General features: G+C 44.6%; 3 protein-coding genes across 4 annotated transcripts; all 3 read right to left on the reverse strand.

Moving 5' to 3' along the window:
* Positions 1 to 732: 732 nt before the first annotated feature.
* Positions 733 to 4,032, reverse strand: LOC127301232 (zinc finger BED domain-containing protein RICESLEEPER 1). Its single transcript, XM_051331448.2, has 4 exons — positions 3,881 to 4,032; positions 1,246 to 3,327; positions 1,103 to 1,169; positions 733 to 977 (listed from the first exon to the last, which is right to left on the reverse strand). Exons 2-3 carry the CDS (start codon positions 3,323 to 3,325, stop codon positions 1,129 to 1,131), a joined length of 2,121 nt encoding a protein of 706 aa, XP_051187408.1. The 5' UTR covers positions 3,326 to 3,327; positions 3,881 to 4,032; the 3' UTR covers positions 733 to 977; positions 1,103 to 1,128.
* A 1,960-nt stretch (positions 4,033 to 5,992) lies between these two features.
* On the reverse strand, positions 5,993 to 9,334 carry LOC139831069 (zinc finger BED domain-containing protein RICESLEEPER 2-like). Its single transcript, XM_071820212.1, has 4 exons — positions 9,213 to 9,334; positions 6,451 to 8,532; positions 6,326 to 6,372; positions 5,993 to 6,251 (listed from the first exon to the last, which is right to left on the reverse strand). Exons 2-3 carry the CDS (start codon positions 8,528 to 8,530, stop codon positions 6,356 to 6,358), a joined length of 2,097 nt encoding a protein of 698 aa, XP_071676313.1. The 5' UTR covers positions 8,531 to 8,532; positions 9,213 to 9,334; the 3' UTR covers positions 5,993 to 6,251; positions 6,326 to 6,355.
* A 1,643-nt stretch (positions 9,335 to 10,977) lies between these two features.
* Positions 10,978 to 14,100, reverse strand: LOC139831070 (zinc finger BED domain-containing protein RICESLEEPER 2-like). Of its 2 annotated transcripts, XR_011745327.1 has the most exons (5): positions 13,971 to 14,100; positions 11,452 to 13,560; positions 11,326 to 11,372; positions 11,197 to 11,251; positions 10,978 to 11,105 (listed from the first exon to the last, which is right to left on the reverse strand). XR_011745327.1 is itself a non-coding variant. In XM_071820213.1 (4 exons), the coding sequence occupies exons 1-3, from the start codon at positions 14,029 to 14,031 to the stop codon at positions 11,356 to 11,358; spliced, it is 2,187 nt and encodes a 728-aa protein (XP_071676314.1). In that variant the 5' UTR covers positions 14,032 to 14,100; the 3' UTR covers positions 10,978 to 11,251; positions 11,326 to 11,355. The 2 variants fall into 2 exon arrangements, 1 of the variants encoding a protein (XP_071676314.1); XM_071820213.1 differs by having other exon boundaries at positions 10,978 to 11,251.
* Between the last annotated feature and the right edge of the window lie 313 nt (positions 14,101 to 14,413).

Consider the following 14,413-nt stretch of genomic DNA (forward strand, 5'->3'; position numbering starts at 1 on the left):
GCGATGCCATGCCAGCCCGGACAGTCGCCGTCCAACGATGCCCGCCAGTGAAGCTCCAGCGAGGCCAGCAGCCGGCCTTCCCTCCGCGCCCCGGCGACGAGCAAGTGTGGCTCCGCGCATCGACGCTGCTTCTCCGGCCGTCCACCGCTACTGCGCTCTCGGGATCCGGTCTCGCCTGCTGTGTCCTGCACGCTGCACGAGGGTCAGGGCCAGTCTACATTTGGAACAACCAAAACTGAAACTGAAACTGAGCTGAAGCTAATAAAGAATTTGCTGATCGTACTGAGATCCGGATCCACAGGCCATGGCCACTGCAGCAACCAGGGTGATCATGTTCTGAAAATAGTATTCCAGAGATGTTCTCTATGGTTCTTATCTGAACATTTCGCCAGGGGTGGTTCGCACAAAATTATCTGTTGCCAAGCTGGTAATTTCTGTGTCTGGTCCCTAGGATGTTCCAGATCCAGATCTTACAGTTGCATGCACGATTGGGGAGATCAATTTACAATCTGGTATTGTGATCCATGCATCGATCTTGGCTCATGATTAAATGAAGTGGCCAAAGCCTGATTAGCAGCAGCGTGCGTGCCAAAAAGGCAGTGTGCTGTATCATTATTCAGAGGAAAGTACCAACTTTTTTGACCAACAAAATCACTCAAACTGGTGGCGGAGATTGCAAAAAACGGAAACCAGAAGAAGACTCGAGAGTAGAGAAATGTACTACAGGTACTAGAAGATAATATAGTTGAGCATATAAACATCATGATCAGGTATCATTAGATGAGATGTTGACAAAGTATCTGAAACTAGAGCTCCCCCAGTTCACGCAACACATACATACTAAAGCACCATTAACACCTCCACCATCAGTAACTAAACGCCTAAAACTGCTGACAATGCGTCCCTAAAATCATCTGAAGAAAGGCACATTTCTTGCCTTTGAATTCTGCATCTCCTTCCACGAAACTACGAAATTCCTGCATAAGAAAGGTAACTGTTCAGGCATAGCTAGTAGGGTAGGAAAGAATCAAATTGCCATGGGTAAATTGGAAAAGGGTGGACAGAATCAAATTGCCATAGGTAAAATGCAAAATAGTCTTACATGGAAGATTAGGAAGGCTCAATTACTCAGTCAATAAGATCATTGGTTGATGTCTCGCTTGCAGAACCTACGGTAACACAGACAATGGTTAATGCGAGAATGCGACAGCATATCAATGAGAAAAGCGAGAGAGTAGGACGTACGGTCAGGTCCGAACCAATCTTGAGCACAGACAACCTGCTCAACCCAGTGTTTATGGCCTGACTCACAGATTGCAAGTTTGGCAGTTGTTGTTGCTACCTCGTAATCGGTCCTGTATGGTATAGCCAATATATCACGTGCCATTCGAGCAATTGTAGGATAGGTCAGTTTATGCTCCTTCCACCACTGAAGAACACTCATCTGACCTCTACAGTAACGTCGCTCATGGAGGTACTGATTAAGTTCTGTCATTGGTCGCACTTTACTACATTGGTCTCCATAATGATCGCAATCTGCCGATGATAAATCATCTTCATTACTAGAAGTGCAGCTAGGGTCTTCCGCGTGACCAGAATATTCATAGAAGAGTCTGAGCAATGTGTCACACACATCATCGCTATAGCCATCTGTGTCAGTTTTATAACAATGCCTAGAATTGGTGACGTGTTTCAGACTGTATGAAGGATCCATGACAAGAGGCATGCATAAATGTAAGCAACAGAATTTCCAATATTTCTTGAATATCTGCTGCATCTTCTTTAGCATATTGGAATATGATCCATCCCCATAGTACTTAAGTCCGTGACGCAGATCACTTTTCACATCTTGTATCTTGTCAAATAAGTGGTCTGGAGCATGCAGACACTGAATTGTGTCCATGTACTGATGAAACTCCTCCAAGGTCTCACACATCTTACGCGCCTCGCCCCAGTCTTCTTGAGATGGTGCATATTTGTAGTTCGGATAGTGCACTGCAGAAGAGTTAGGGCCCATCGTATGTTTAGGACAGTTCGCTGACTTCTCCATGATTTTGTCAAGTTCATCAAGCCCCACCTGAATAACCTGATCAAGTAAATGAGTTCCATAACGTACCACAAATAAGCTCCGATCTGCACAGCTTGAGTTCTCTTTCTGGAGATGTGCTTTGACATTTGAAGCCACTGAATCATCAATGATTGCATCATCCAGTATAATGCTGAAAACTTTTCCACAAAGACCCCAATCTCGAATGACCATCAATATAACATCACTCATTTCTTCAGCATTGCAAATATTATCCATGGCACGAAATGTGATGATCTTTTGGTGCCTCTCCCATTCATCATCAATGTAATGCACACTCAAGCACAAGAACGCAGAGATTGGATCATAGTGCCAAACATAAACACTCAAGCAAACCCGACTGCACAGAGCTGCAAACTTCTCCTTCAGCTTGGCCTTTTCGTTGTCAAAGACATCCAAAAATGTAGACATCAAGTCAGCATAGGATGGTATTTTGACCGTGGGATTCAAAAAACCAACAGACTTTCTGAGTCCTCCATGGTCCATCATCGAGGGAAGGTAACCGTGTATTGCCAATTTCCTAACAAGTTCAGCATCGGATCCATCCTGACAAGCTTCCTGATTCTTCCGGCTCGTGTCAGTAGGAATGACCTGTTCAGGCAGTGCAAGTTCCTCATGGGACTGATTCTTTGTATTATTGTCAATGTGATTGTCAAGCAAGGCACGGCTGGTGTGCTCAGCAGTAGCTAGTTCGTCATGCGACTCATTTTGCTCAACTTGTTGACCCGTTATTTTGGTGTCAGCACCAAGGACAGGCAACGCAATATCATTCTGCTCAGGTGCTCCAAGTTCCTCATGAGACACACTCTGGTTAACCTCGTGACTCTTCTGATTAGTGTCATTAGGAATGTCAAGCAAATCAAGATCCTTCTTCTCAGGCCTTGCATCTGCTGTGTCCAAGTATTTCTTCTGGCTGGTGGGAAAGAACGATAGCTTCCTCTGTGTCGGATCAGAGCCCTTGGACGGGTGCATTGGCTTCTTCTTGGCTCGGGGGCTGCAAGTGGACTGGTGCTTAAGAAGGTTGCTAGTGCCACTTGAGCTGTTGCTATTGAGCACCTGGTGGCAGTGCATGCACTCAGCCTTGGCGATCTTCCCGCCAACATAGATGGGTGTGAAGTCATCCCACACCTTCGATCGGAGCCGTTTCGGCCTTGTACGTGAGACCTGTGCGCGGGAGAGGCTGCCAGTGTTGTCCTCTTGTTCCACCATGTTGGTGCCACTGTCAACTTCCTCTTCCATGCCTAGGCAAAAGAGAGAAAAAGAAGGTCAGAAACTCTGTCAGTGTAGCCATTTGAAGAAATGATGTGTTCTGATTCATCAGCGTTTCGTAGTACAATCGTACAAATTCCTTCGTGGAGCATAACTGAACAAACTAGTAAATAACATGATTCGTATCAAAATGAACTGAAAGACAGAGTTTGGACTTAGACAGGTAACAGCTACGGGAATAAACGCAGGGCAACAGAAACTGCCGGTACCATTCAAACTGCACTATTTTCTCATATGGGCATGGACTGATGGACTTGCATATGGGATTAGGGGAGATAATACCATTCACTATTTTCTCCCCTTCCTTACAGTTACAGACGCATATGCCAGAACGACACTGTTGATCCATACCACGCACCGAGGCAGAAATAATCTAATCGACGCAGGTTATCGAATCAGATTGGAGACACATGCTCAATTGATCAAACGAACAGAAAAATGATGATCTACCGAACAAATCAAAGCAGGAATGAACTACTATCTCGACAGAGAAAAAAAAAGGCGAGGATTCCAAGAGACGCATACCGATGGGTCGGAAGCGGCGGGCCGGAGTGGAGCTGGATCCTGATCGCTGATCTGCTTCTTTCCCCCCTGCCGTGAGGTTAAGCTGAAGAGTGGAGAGGGGATTTGAGATTTATTTTTCTTAGCAATGGCGGAAGAGACGAGATGGATATGGATTATGGAGGGAGTGGTGAAAAGGGAGAGAACATTTCGCGCCGCTTTTCCCCGCGTAACTCCCAACCTCTCTTTGGCAGCGCCTTGTGGGCTACTAGGCTTTTTTTTTTCATCTGGGCTTATAACCTGAAAGCCTATGCTTCGGCCCAATTGTAACTGGGCTAGTACTTTTTTCGATAAACGGAATATATTAATATCAAAAGATAACAATTACACCCAGCTCAGCAACAACGCATCACCCTAATGGCACTACGGATGCACACAACCAAAAAAATAGAAAAGAAACTAAGAAACAAAAGTTCCGCTACAGTATCTCGAGCCTAACAACAACAATACATCCACCACCAAGACAACACCTGACTCTCCAAAAACGACGCCTTCAAAAAGGGAGCAATGCTCTAACACCGTCGTCGTCCGATCAAAGATCTTAGGTTTACACCCTGAAGATAGTCCCCGCTCTCAAAACAAAGTCTCCAACAAGGGCATTGCTAGACACAACCAGTTAAGGCCAGACCTTGGGTTTTCACCCTGAAAGGTAAGACTATGAACTTCACCTGTGCTGTCGCCCCCACTTTCATAACGCTGTTGTGATGCCCGTAACACCAAGCAAGTCCCTCAACAGCGCGGAGAATTGAACCTCCCTTAGCTAGTCCTCCCATCCGGCCTTCATGAAATTCTCTTCTTCCGACTTTCATCATGGATCTATAGTCACTTGATGTCAATACAGAAAAAGAGCTTCGCGCCGCTCCCTCCAGAACCAAACGGTCGGAATAAAGCATGGGTGCGCGCGAACGAATACCCTGATGGCAAACTACAGGCAAAAGATGCGCTGATGCATTCGCCGGCGGAGCCTTCCGGAACTCAACACTCCGGCTAGATGAAAAGGATCAACATCCGGTAGGTCTTCATCTTCGCAGAAGAAGAACCTTAGGACCACCACCTTCAAACCCGAAGCAGATGAACAGGCCCCCACGCCGCCATCCGCTGACCAACGATGACGAAGGAGAATTCGGTCGACGGCGGAAGCCGCAACCACACCATCATCGCCCCGCACATCGCCGCCCCTTCCTCGCGTCGCTAGCAGAAGCCGACGATGGATCTCGACAGGCACAAGATCCAACAGACGCCGCCACCATCATCCATCGCCGGAGGCCGTGGAGGAGGAGCCGCCGCCGCACATCCAGGGACGCTGCCCTAGACGCGGAGCACGCCGAAGCTGGAGGTCGCCGCCCCAGCCGCCACCGCCGGTCGCCGCATCCAACAACCCCCAGGCACTTTGGCGCTAGGGCCCACCGCCACCGTGGCCAGCGCCGACGACAGCGGCGGAGGGAGAGAAACGGAGGGAGGGGCGGCGGAAGGAGGGAGATCGGCCCCCCGGCGGCACCCTGGGGAGCGCCACGGGAGGGGCTGGAGTTAGATCGTATTTTTTGGCTTCACTGGGCTAGTACCTGGATGCTCTTTATCGAAAAGAAAAAAAGTACATGGAAGCTTAGGTTTCGGCTCAATGGCTGGACTTATTCGTAACTGCACACTCTTTTTATTTGTGATTTTAGTAATTAAATAGCATTCCTTCAAAAAAATAACAAAAGGAAAAAATTCTTCCAAAAATAGAAAAAGAAACTAAGTTATATCTTCAACATTTTGTTGTGAACAAAAACGATTTTCACAGTTTTTTTTGTTGTCTCAGTCTCAGCATTCAGACTTTCTGGAAACTCATGTTAGAAAAAGTTCCTGCTGAAACTTTATAACTAACCAACAAAATATTTTTTAGAAAAAATTCTAGTTCTCGAAGTGTCACAAATAATATTAGCAATGGGCTTCTTGAAAAGCTTCATCGCCGTGCTGAAATGTCAAGGTAGTGCACCACTGTTCAGAGGTCTGAACTTTTTGAACCAACAAATCAAACTGTTCCAGGAATTAGCGAGGCAGGTACGCATTCCAATCTAAGAACACCAATAATCCTATACCTCAAATGCACGTACAGTACATAGAATATAAGTGAACATCTCAACACATTTGTCAACTTCAGGTTAAGGTTTCTGAAGCTAAAGGAACTACCGAAAAACTCCAACCACAAATACATAAATATATGAGAGCCTCGTTACTCCTCCATTAATTAGAATCTACTGTCAACCATATTTGACAAAACAGCTTAGCGTACTGCCCCCCCAAAACTGTCTAAACAGACGATCTTCTCTTCACAACATTTCAGCTTAGAATCCTGCATGAAAAAGGTAACTAATGAGGCATCACTGGCAGAGTGGTTAAACTGGGTAGATTAGGAGAGCAGCTTACATGCATGGAACACCAGCGAGAAGGGAACATTCACTCGCTCGCGGAACCTACGATAACATGAAAACTACAGTTAGTAATGGATTATAACTGGATAACAATAGAAAAACTAATGGTGTGGGCTATACCGTCTGATCTGAGCCAGTCCTGAATACAGACAACACGTCCAATCCAGCGTTCATTGGACTCGGAAAATGCGCGCCTTGCCGTCCTTGTTGCTACACTGTAGTCAGTACTGAGTGGCATCGCTAGTATATCACGTGCCATCCGAGCAATTGTAGGAAAGGTGAGTTCATGCTCCTTCCACCATTGGAGAACACCGGATTCGCCTGTAGAGAGACTACTAGGCTCTTGCATGTAATGATCAAGTTCTGTCATAGGTTGCTCAAACCATGGATATTTGTCAAACTGATAATAGTCCATCAAGGTGTCACGTTCCTTCGCAATACTTCTTGAGCTAGTTTTAGATCCAGAAGTGCAGCTTGTGTCTTCCACCTGATCAGTATATTCAAAGAAGAGGTCGAGTAGTATGTCATGCGCTTGTTCAATATAGTCTTCTATATCGTCATCAAACCTCCGCTTCCCCGGATGATAATTGCCCGCATCAGACCAAAGATGGGACTTGATGCGTTTCAAACGGTACGATGGATCCATGATCATAGGCATACAGATATGTACGCAAAAGAGCTTCCAGTGCTCCTTAAACTTCTTCTGCATCTTCTCCAGCTCATTGAAAACTGTTTTATCCCCCCAGAAATAGAAATCAGCATCACGATGCAAAATTTTCTTAACAGCCCACACTTTGTCAAAGAGGTCAGCTGGATTGCAACAATTGTGTATTTCATCCATGTGTCTTTGCAAATCTTCCAAGATCTTACAAATGTTCTTTGCGTTGGTCCAGCCTTCTGGTAATAGTGCATACCTGTGGTTTGGATAATGTACTACTGAAGGAATGTGGCCCTTTGTATACTTAGAACACTTTGTTGACTTCTCCATGACTTTTTCAAGTTCATCCCTCCCAACCTGTATGACCTGATTAACTAGATGAGTTGCATAGCGTACCACAAACAAGCTCCGATTCGAAGGTGCAGACACACTCTGATTTGCTGAGCGAAGGTTCCATTTCGGGAGACGGGCTTTGATATCTGAAGCAACTGAATCATCCATAAATGTGTCACCTAGTATAATGCCGAAAATCTTGTCACAGAGACCCCAATCTTCAATAGCATACAGTATAGACTGGCTCAGTTCCTCTGCACTGCGGGAAGGATCCACGGCTTCAAATTTGATGATATTTTTCCGCTTGTCCCATTCATCATCAATATAGTGAACACTCAAGCACAGAAACGCTGAGTGCAGATCATAGTGCCACACATAAACACTCAACCAAACCCGACTGCTCAAAGCTGCAAACTTCTCCTTCAGTTTGGCCTTCTCTTTGTCAAACAGTCTCCAAGAGTACCCATACATGTCGAATTCGGCCGGCAACTTGACCATAGGATCCAAGCAAGCAACAAACTTAGTGAACCTATCATGGACCCTAATCAATGGTGGGTGCCCGTGCTCAGAGAATATCCTGAAAAGTTCTTCATGGGGCTTACCCTGATCAGCCTCCAGAATAGTGGGAATGTCCTGCTCAGGCACTGCAAGTTCTTCATGTGACTTAGTGTTCTGATCTTTGTCAATGGGAGTGTCACCTGAGGTAAGTTTCTTCTGCTCATTTGTTGCAAGTCCCTCTTGAGGATTGACCTCCTGATTCTTCTTATTCATGCCATTGGGAATGCCAAGCAAAGCAAGACCCTTCTTCTTAAGCGCTGCATCTGCCGTGCCCAAGCATTTCTTCTGGCTGGCGACCGAGAAAAGGAGCTTCTTCTGCGCTAAACCAGAACTGGCTGCAATGGTGCTCTTCTGGGCAGATGGCAAGACTCGAATCTTCTCTTGCATTGGCCTTTCCTGGGTCCTAGTGCTGCACTTGACCTGATGCTTTAGCAGGTTGCTGGTGCCACTGGAGCCGACATTGTAAACCTGGTGGCAGTGCATGCATTCAGCCCTCGCAACCTTTGCCCCTACGAAAATGGGTGTGAAGTCATCCCACACCTTCGACCGGAGCCTCTTCAGGTTCCTGCTTGCAAAGGATGGGCCAGGGACGCTGCCAGTGCTCTCCTCTTGTTCTGCCATGTCGTTGGCACTGTCTACCTCATCCTCCATGCCTAGTTAACAAAACATGTAGTCAAGTGAGTGTGGAGTCTTTGAACAAATATAGCAGATTGATATGAGAATATTTCCTGATACCCTGACGATATAGAGCAAATTGTTTACAGAGAATTAACTGAAAGAATTTTAGCAGCTGACTGAATATCAAACAGGCCGAATGGAGCGTAAGACTAAAACTGGAACTCGGCATTTTACATTTCATGCTGTACGGCAACAGATCAGTGAGGGAAGCAGACGAGTACCACTTCGAAGAAGAGACGTAGAGTAGGGTATATGCAAGAATATGTCAGGGCCAATAATACTACATCGCTGCACAAACACTCAGCGCGCATGACCTACATGACTACCTTTTCTAATTCACGATATGGGGTCGGGGGATCAGATGATGCTCCCATCTGTTTCCGTCACACAAGGCGTGCATATTTCTGTGGGTAATTCCTACAAACGGAAACAGGGCGCTACCCTCCATCTTTCCTTCTCTTCCCAATTTTCTCCCCTTCCTTACAGAAGATTATTCCAGAATGGCATTCTTGATCCATACCGACACACGGAGGCAGAAGTAGTTTATTCGTCGCAGGTAATCGGTGCACATGGATGCTCAACCAAACATCAAAAGGATGATCTAACGAGCATCTCTAGGGAGAGAAAAGGGCGAAGGATTCGAGAAAGCGCGTACCGATGGTTCGGACGCGGCGGGTCAGAGCGGAGCTGGATCCTGATCGCTGGTATGCTCCTTCTGTTCGATGAAGAGAGGGGATTGTGATTTAATTTTCGTCTCTGCGGGTGCGGCGGAAGAGACGAGACGAGATGGAGGGAGAAAAAGCAGAAGGCATTTCGCGCCGCTTTCTCCCGCGTATTCCCTGCGCCTTGTGGGCTGGTAGGCCTAGTGTCTGGGCTAAGTACCTGGACGCCTATGTTTCGGCCCAACAGTTCGACTTGTTAGTAAGAAAAAAAAACTCGGTCTCTTTTCGAATTTCGATTTCAGCAAAACAAATGACAAGGTATTAAACATAAATTATGATTTTCCGGGTTCTCCTTTTGTTGCATTCTCTGCACCTCTGATTTTTAAAATATTATGAAAACTTTGGCAGACAAAAAAAAAACTACAAGCCTTAACCCATCTTCTAATTTGCAACTCTGAAATCAAAGGAAATTTTTATGAAATTCACAGATATGGCTTAACATGATACTCCTTCCACTCCTATTTGCATGGCACACGCACACACATATTTCCATGTTTAATTTTGGCCACCGATTTGATCAACATAATGTAGGCTATGTGCGACAGGAAAATGTGCCATCAAATTCGTATTGACAAAAAGTTTCCAACGATTTTACTTTTCATGACATTTTCCTTAAATATTATGGGTCAAATTAATGGTTACAATTCAATAAGGGAAAACCAGGGGATTTGTTTTCTTTGTATACTTGCTAATTTTCACCATAGGTCCTACCCCAAGAACAAGCCTTTTGGCAGCCATGGCACCCTGGATTCCACTTCTCTAGATCTGCCGCTGGCCACATATATAGGGACGAAAATAGTATATTATAGTTGCCATTGCAACTAGCTGAGAATGAGAAAGGGTGGATGAATCGCGGTTAGAGTCGAACCTGTTGCATTTATACACCATCACATTTAATGCTATCATTTCTATGGATTATGGTTTCCACACATTTCATTGTCTGAATTACTTTGTTGATAATTCTAGCTGGAATGAGACAGAATGAATAATCAACAGCTTGTTCTAACATTGTAGACACCAAGCCTTTCAAAATAGCAGACATCACGCAAACATATTTTTTTACGAAAAAAATGTACTCCCTCCCATCCATAATAAATATCGTTGATTTAGTACAAGGGAGTAGAAAATAATTCGTAACAAAATTTCATGGCATTGTTCATAATGTTGTCACCTTTTCATGACATAGCTGAAACGGAGTACTGCATACATTTTTATTTTGACATATTTCATTAACAATGACACATAAAAACACTAGCAAAACTGACAGACAAGTGCACACAGACACACAAAAAAAACATGTGTGAATGCCTTCTTTAGTTTAGACAATGTAAAGAATTTTGGGAAAAGGGAAACATAGAATTTTGTACGTTGTGCACAATACAGAGGAGCACATTGTTGACACCACAGGAACTTTCTAAAAAAAGCCAAGAATTATCTTATAAGTTTCTGATCATGGGAGTGGCATTAATTAGTTTAGCGATGTCATCTTAAAAAAATCAGCAATATACTGAAAAGGCAAGGTAATGCAACAATCTTTAGAAGTCTGAACTTTTTGGACCAAAAAATCAATATGGTCAAGGAATCAACAAAGAGAGTACGAAACAATGATTAGAAGTCTGAACTTTTTGGACCAAAAAATCAATCTGCTCAAGGAATCAGAAAAGTGAGTATGCATTCCAGTCTAGTGAAACCATGATCTTAACTCAAGGCAGCCAACAGATGGTATAAGTGAACAAATCAATACATTGGTCCAGTATTATTAGACGAAATGCTTGATCAGGTTGAAGTTCCGAAGCTAGAAGTAAGGAATTGCTGAAAAGCTCCCACTACAAATACATACAAAAAGAAAGCCTCATTACTTCTCCATTAACCAGAATCTACTGCCAATCAATTTGACAAATCAACTAAGCATATTACCCAGAAAACTATCTAAGCAGACGATCTACTCTGCACATCATCTTAGCTTAGAATCCTGCATAAAAAAGGTAACTAATGAGCGATCTCTGATAGAGTGGTTAAAGTGGGTAGATTGGCAAAGCAGCTTACATGTATGGAACACCATCAAGACTGAATCATTCAATTGTTTGTGGAACCTATGATAACATGAAAAACAACGGTTAGTACTGGACTGTAACTAGATAGCAATAAAAAAACTAATGGTGTAGGCTATACCGTCTGATCTGAGCCAGTCCTGAACACACACAAGCCGTTCAATCCAGCCTACACCAGACTCGCAAAATGCGCGCCTTGCAGTCCTTGTTGCTACACTGTAGTCAGAAATGAGTGGTATCGCCAATATATCACGTGCCATCCGAGCAATTGTAGGATAGGTCAGATCATGTTCCTTCCACCATTGGAGAACACTGGATTCGCCTGTAGAGAGACCTGGCTCTTGTAAGTACTGATCAAGTTCTGCCATAGGACGCTCACTGTACGGATATTCATCGGTGTGATAATAGTACATCAGTGTATCATGTCCCGTCACAACAGCCTTTTTTCTAGTTTTTGCTCCAGAAGTGCAGCTTGTGTCTTCCACCTGATCAGAATATTCAGAGAAGAGGTCGAGCAATATGTCATGCACTTCTTCAATATAATCTTCTATATCATCGTCAAACTTCCGCTTCATCAAATGATAATTGCCCGCATCAAACCAAAGACAGGACTTGATGCGGCTGAAACGGAAAGATGGATCCATGATCATAGGCATGCAGATATTTAAGCAACAAAGTTTCCAATCTTCCTTGAACTTGTTTTGCATTTTCTCCAGCTCTTTGAAAATTGTTTTATCCCCCCAGAAATAAAAATCAGCATTGCGATGCAAAAACTTCTTAACACCCCACACCTTGTCAAAGAGGTCAACTGGACTGCGACAATTGCGTATTTCATCCATGTATCGATGCAAATCTTCCAACGCCTCACATATATTCTTTGCGTTTGTCCAGCCTTCCGGTGATGGTGCATATCTGTGGTTTGGATAATGTACTACTGAAGGAATGTGGCCCTTTGTATGCTTAGAATACTTTGTTGACTTCCCCATGACTTTCTCAATTTCATCCTTTCCCACCTGTATTACCTGATTAACTAGATGAGTTGAATACCGTGTCACAAAGAAGCTCCGGTCTGCAGACATAGACGAGCTCCGATTTGCTGAACGAAGGTTGCATTCTTGGAGACTGGCTTTGACATCTGAGGCAACTGAATCATCCAGAAAGGTATCATCCAGTGTAATGCTGAATACCTTGTCACGAAGACCCCAGTTTCCAATAGCAGACAATATAGCCTGGCTCAATTGCTTTGCGTTGCAGGAAGTACCAATGGAACGAAATGTAATAATATTTTCCTGCTTTTTCCATTCATCATCAATATAATGAACACTCAAGCACAGGAACGCTGAGCACAGATCATAATGCCACACATAAGCACTCAAGCAAACCCGACTACGCAAAGCTGCTAACCTCTCCTTCAGTCTGGTCTTTTCTTGGTCAAAGAGTCTCCGAAAGTACGTATACATGCCAACTTCAGCCGGCATCTTGACCATAGGATTTAAACAAGCAATAAACTTAGTGAACCTATCGTGGACCCTTATCGATGGCGGGTGCCCATGCACCGAAAATATCCTGACAAGTTCTTCATGGGGCTTAACCTGATCAACCTCCGGAACCTTCTGATTCATGTCACTGGGAATGTCCTGCTCAGGCACTGCAGGTTCTTCATGCAACTTAGTCTTCTGATCTTTGTCAATGGGAGTGTCACGTGAGGCAAGTTTCTTCTGCTCCTTTGTTGCAAGTTGCTCTTGAGACAGATTATGATCAACCTCCTGATTATTCTGATTCATTGTATTGGGAAGGTCAAGCAAAGCGAGACCCTTCTTGTCAAGCGCTGCATCTGCTGTGCCCAAGAAATTCTTCTGGCTGGTGACCGAGAACTGCAGCTTCTTCTGTGTCGAACCAGACCTGAGCCTGACTGCAATGGTGCTCTTCTGGGTAGATGGAAAGACTTGAATCTTCTCTTGCATTGGCCTTTTCTGGATCCTGGTGCTGCACTTGGCCTGATGCTTTAGCAGGTTGCTAGTGCCACTGGACCCGACATTGTAAACCTGGTGGCAGTGCATGCATTCAGCCCTCGCAACCTTCGCCCCTACGAAAATGGGTGTGAAGTCATCCCACACCTTCGACCGGAGCCTTTTCAGGTTTCTGCCTGAAAACGATGGGCCAGGGACGCTGCCAGTGCTCTCCTCTTGTTCCGCCATGTTGTTGGCACTGTCTACCTCATCCTCCATGCCTAGTTAATAAAACATGTAGTGATCTGAGTATGCAGTTATTGATTAAATATTGTAGATTGATTATATGAGAATATTTGCTGATATTTGAACGCCCCCTGATGATATTGAACAAAATCTTTACAGGTAATTAAGTGAAAACATTTTAGCAGATGACTGAATATCAAACAAGCGAGATGGACTGTAAGACTAAAACTGGACCTCAACATTGTACAGTTTATACTGTACAAGTGTACAGCATCAGATCAGTGAGCGAACCAGACAAGTAGCACTTTGAAGAATAGATGGTACTATATAGTATGCAAGTATATGTCACGGCCAATAACGTTATTCTCTAAAAAAATAACATTATTCAGACAGGTTGAAACAGATGCCACTACAGAAATACTGCAAGAAGTAGAGGGAATCGTACCAGTCAGTATTTCCACCTCTGCCTTGCCGCCCAAATTGGGGCCATCAAGATCCTGGTCCATACCTACACACTGGGAAAGAAGCAGGATTATTCATCGCAAGCAGCCAAGCACATGATCAAACGAAACATTCAGAAGCAAAATCCACCACGGAAAAAAGAAGTGCTCGTCGATGACAGACAGGGGAGATCCAAAACTCAGGAAAGCACATACCGATCTTCACAGGTTCATGCGAGACTCACGCCGATCAATCGCAGCGGGTCGGTGAGGCGCAGTCTGGACCGGGGATTTTCTTCGCCTCCTTTCTCCGAAGATCAGGGGAGGGAGGGGGATGGGGGCGAGTGGAGGGAAAGAGCGAACCAGGAGCCACTTTGCCGCCGCTTTCCCGCGTGAAATACCGAAATCCCCCTATCAATTTTTTTTTTAGAATATATATATCCCCCTT

This window comes from Lolium perenne, chromosome 5, assembly GCF_019359855.2.
Source record: "Lolium perenne isolate Kyuss_39 chromosome 5, Kyuss_2.0, whole genome shotgun sequence".
In the NCBI taxonomy this organism is placed as follows: domain Eukaryota; kingdom Viridiplantae; phylum Streptophyta; class Magnoliopsida; order Poales; family Poaceae; genus Lolium; species Lolium perenne.

Excerpts from the sequence above, each read along its gene's own strand:
- LOC127301232 (XM_051331448.2), bottom strand. The coding sequence starts at position 3,325 with ATGGAAGAGGAAGTTGACAGTGGCACCAACATGGTGGAACAAGAGGAC. Across the intron at positions 1,170-1,245 it reads AGATTGGTTCGGACCTGACC|GTTCTGCAAGCGAGACATCA; the intron begins GTACGTCCTACT and ends GTGTTACCGTAG.
- LOC139831069 (XM_071820212.1), bottom strand. The coding sequence starts at position 8,530 with ATGGAGGATGAGGTAGACAGTGCCAACGACATGGCAGAACAAGAGGAG.
- LOC139831070 (XM_071820213.1), bottom strand. The coding sequence starts at position 14,031 with ATGGACCAGGATCTTGATGGCCCCAATTTGGGCGGCAAGGCAGAGGTG. Across the intron at positions 13,561-13,970 it reads AGAGGTGGAAATACTGACTG|GCATGGAGGATGAGGTAGAC; the intron begins GTACGATTCCCT and ends TTTATTAACTAG.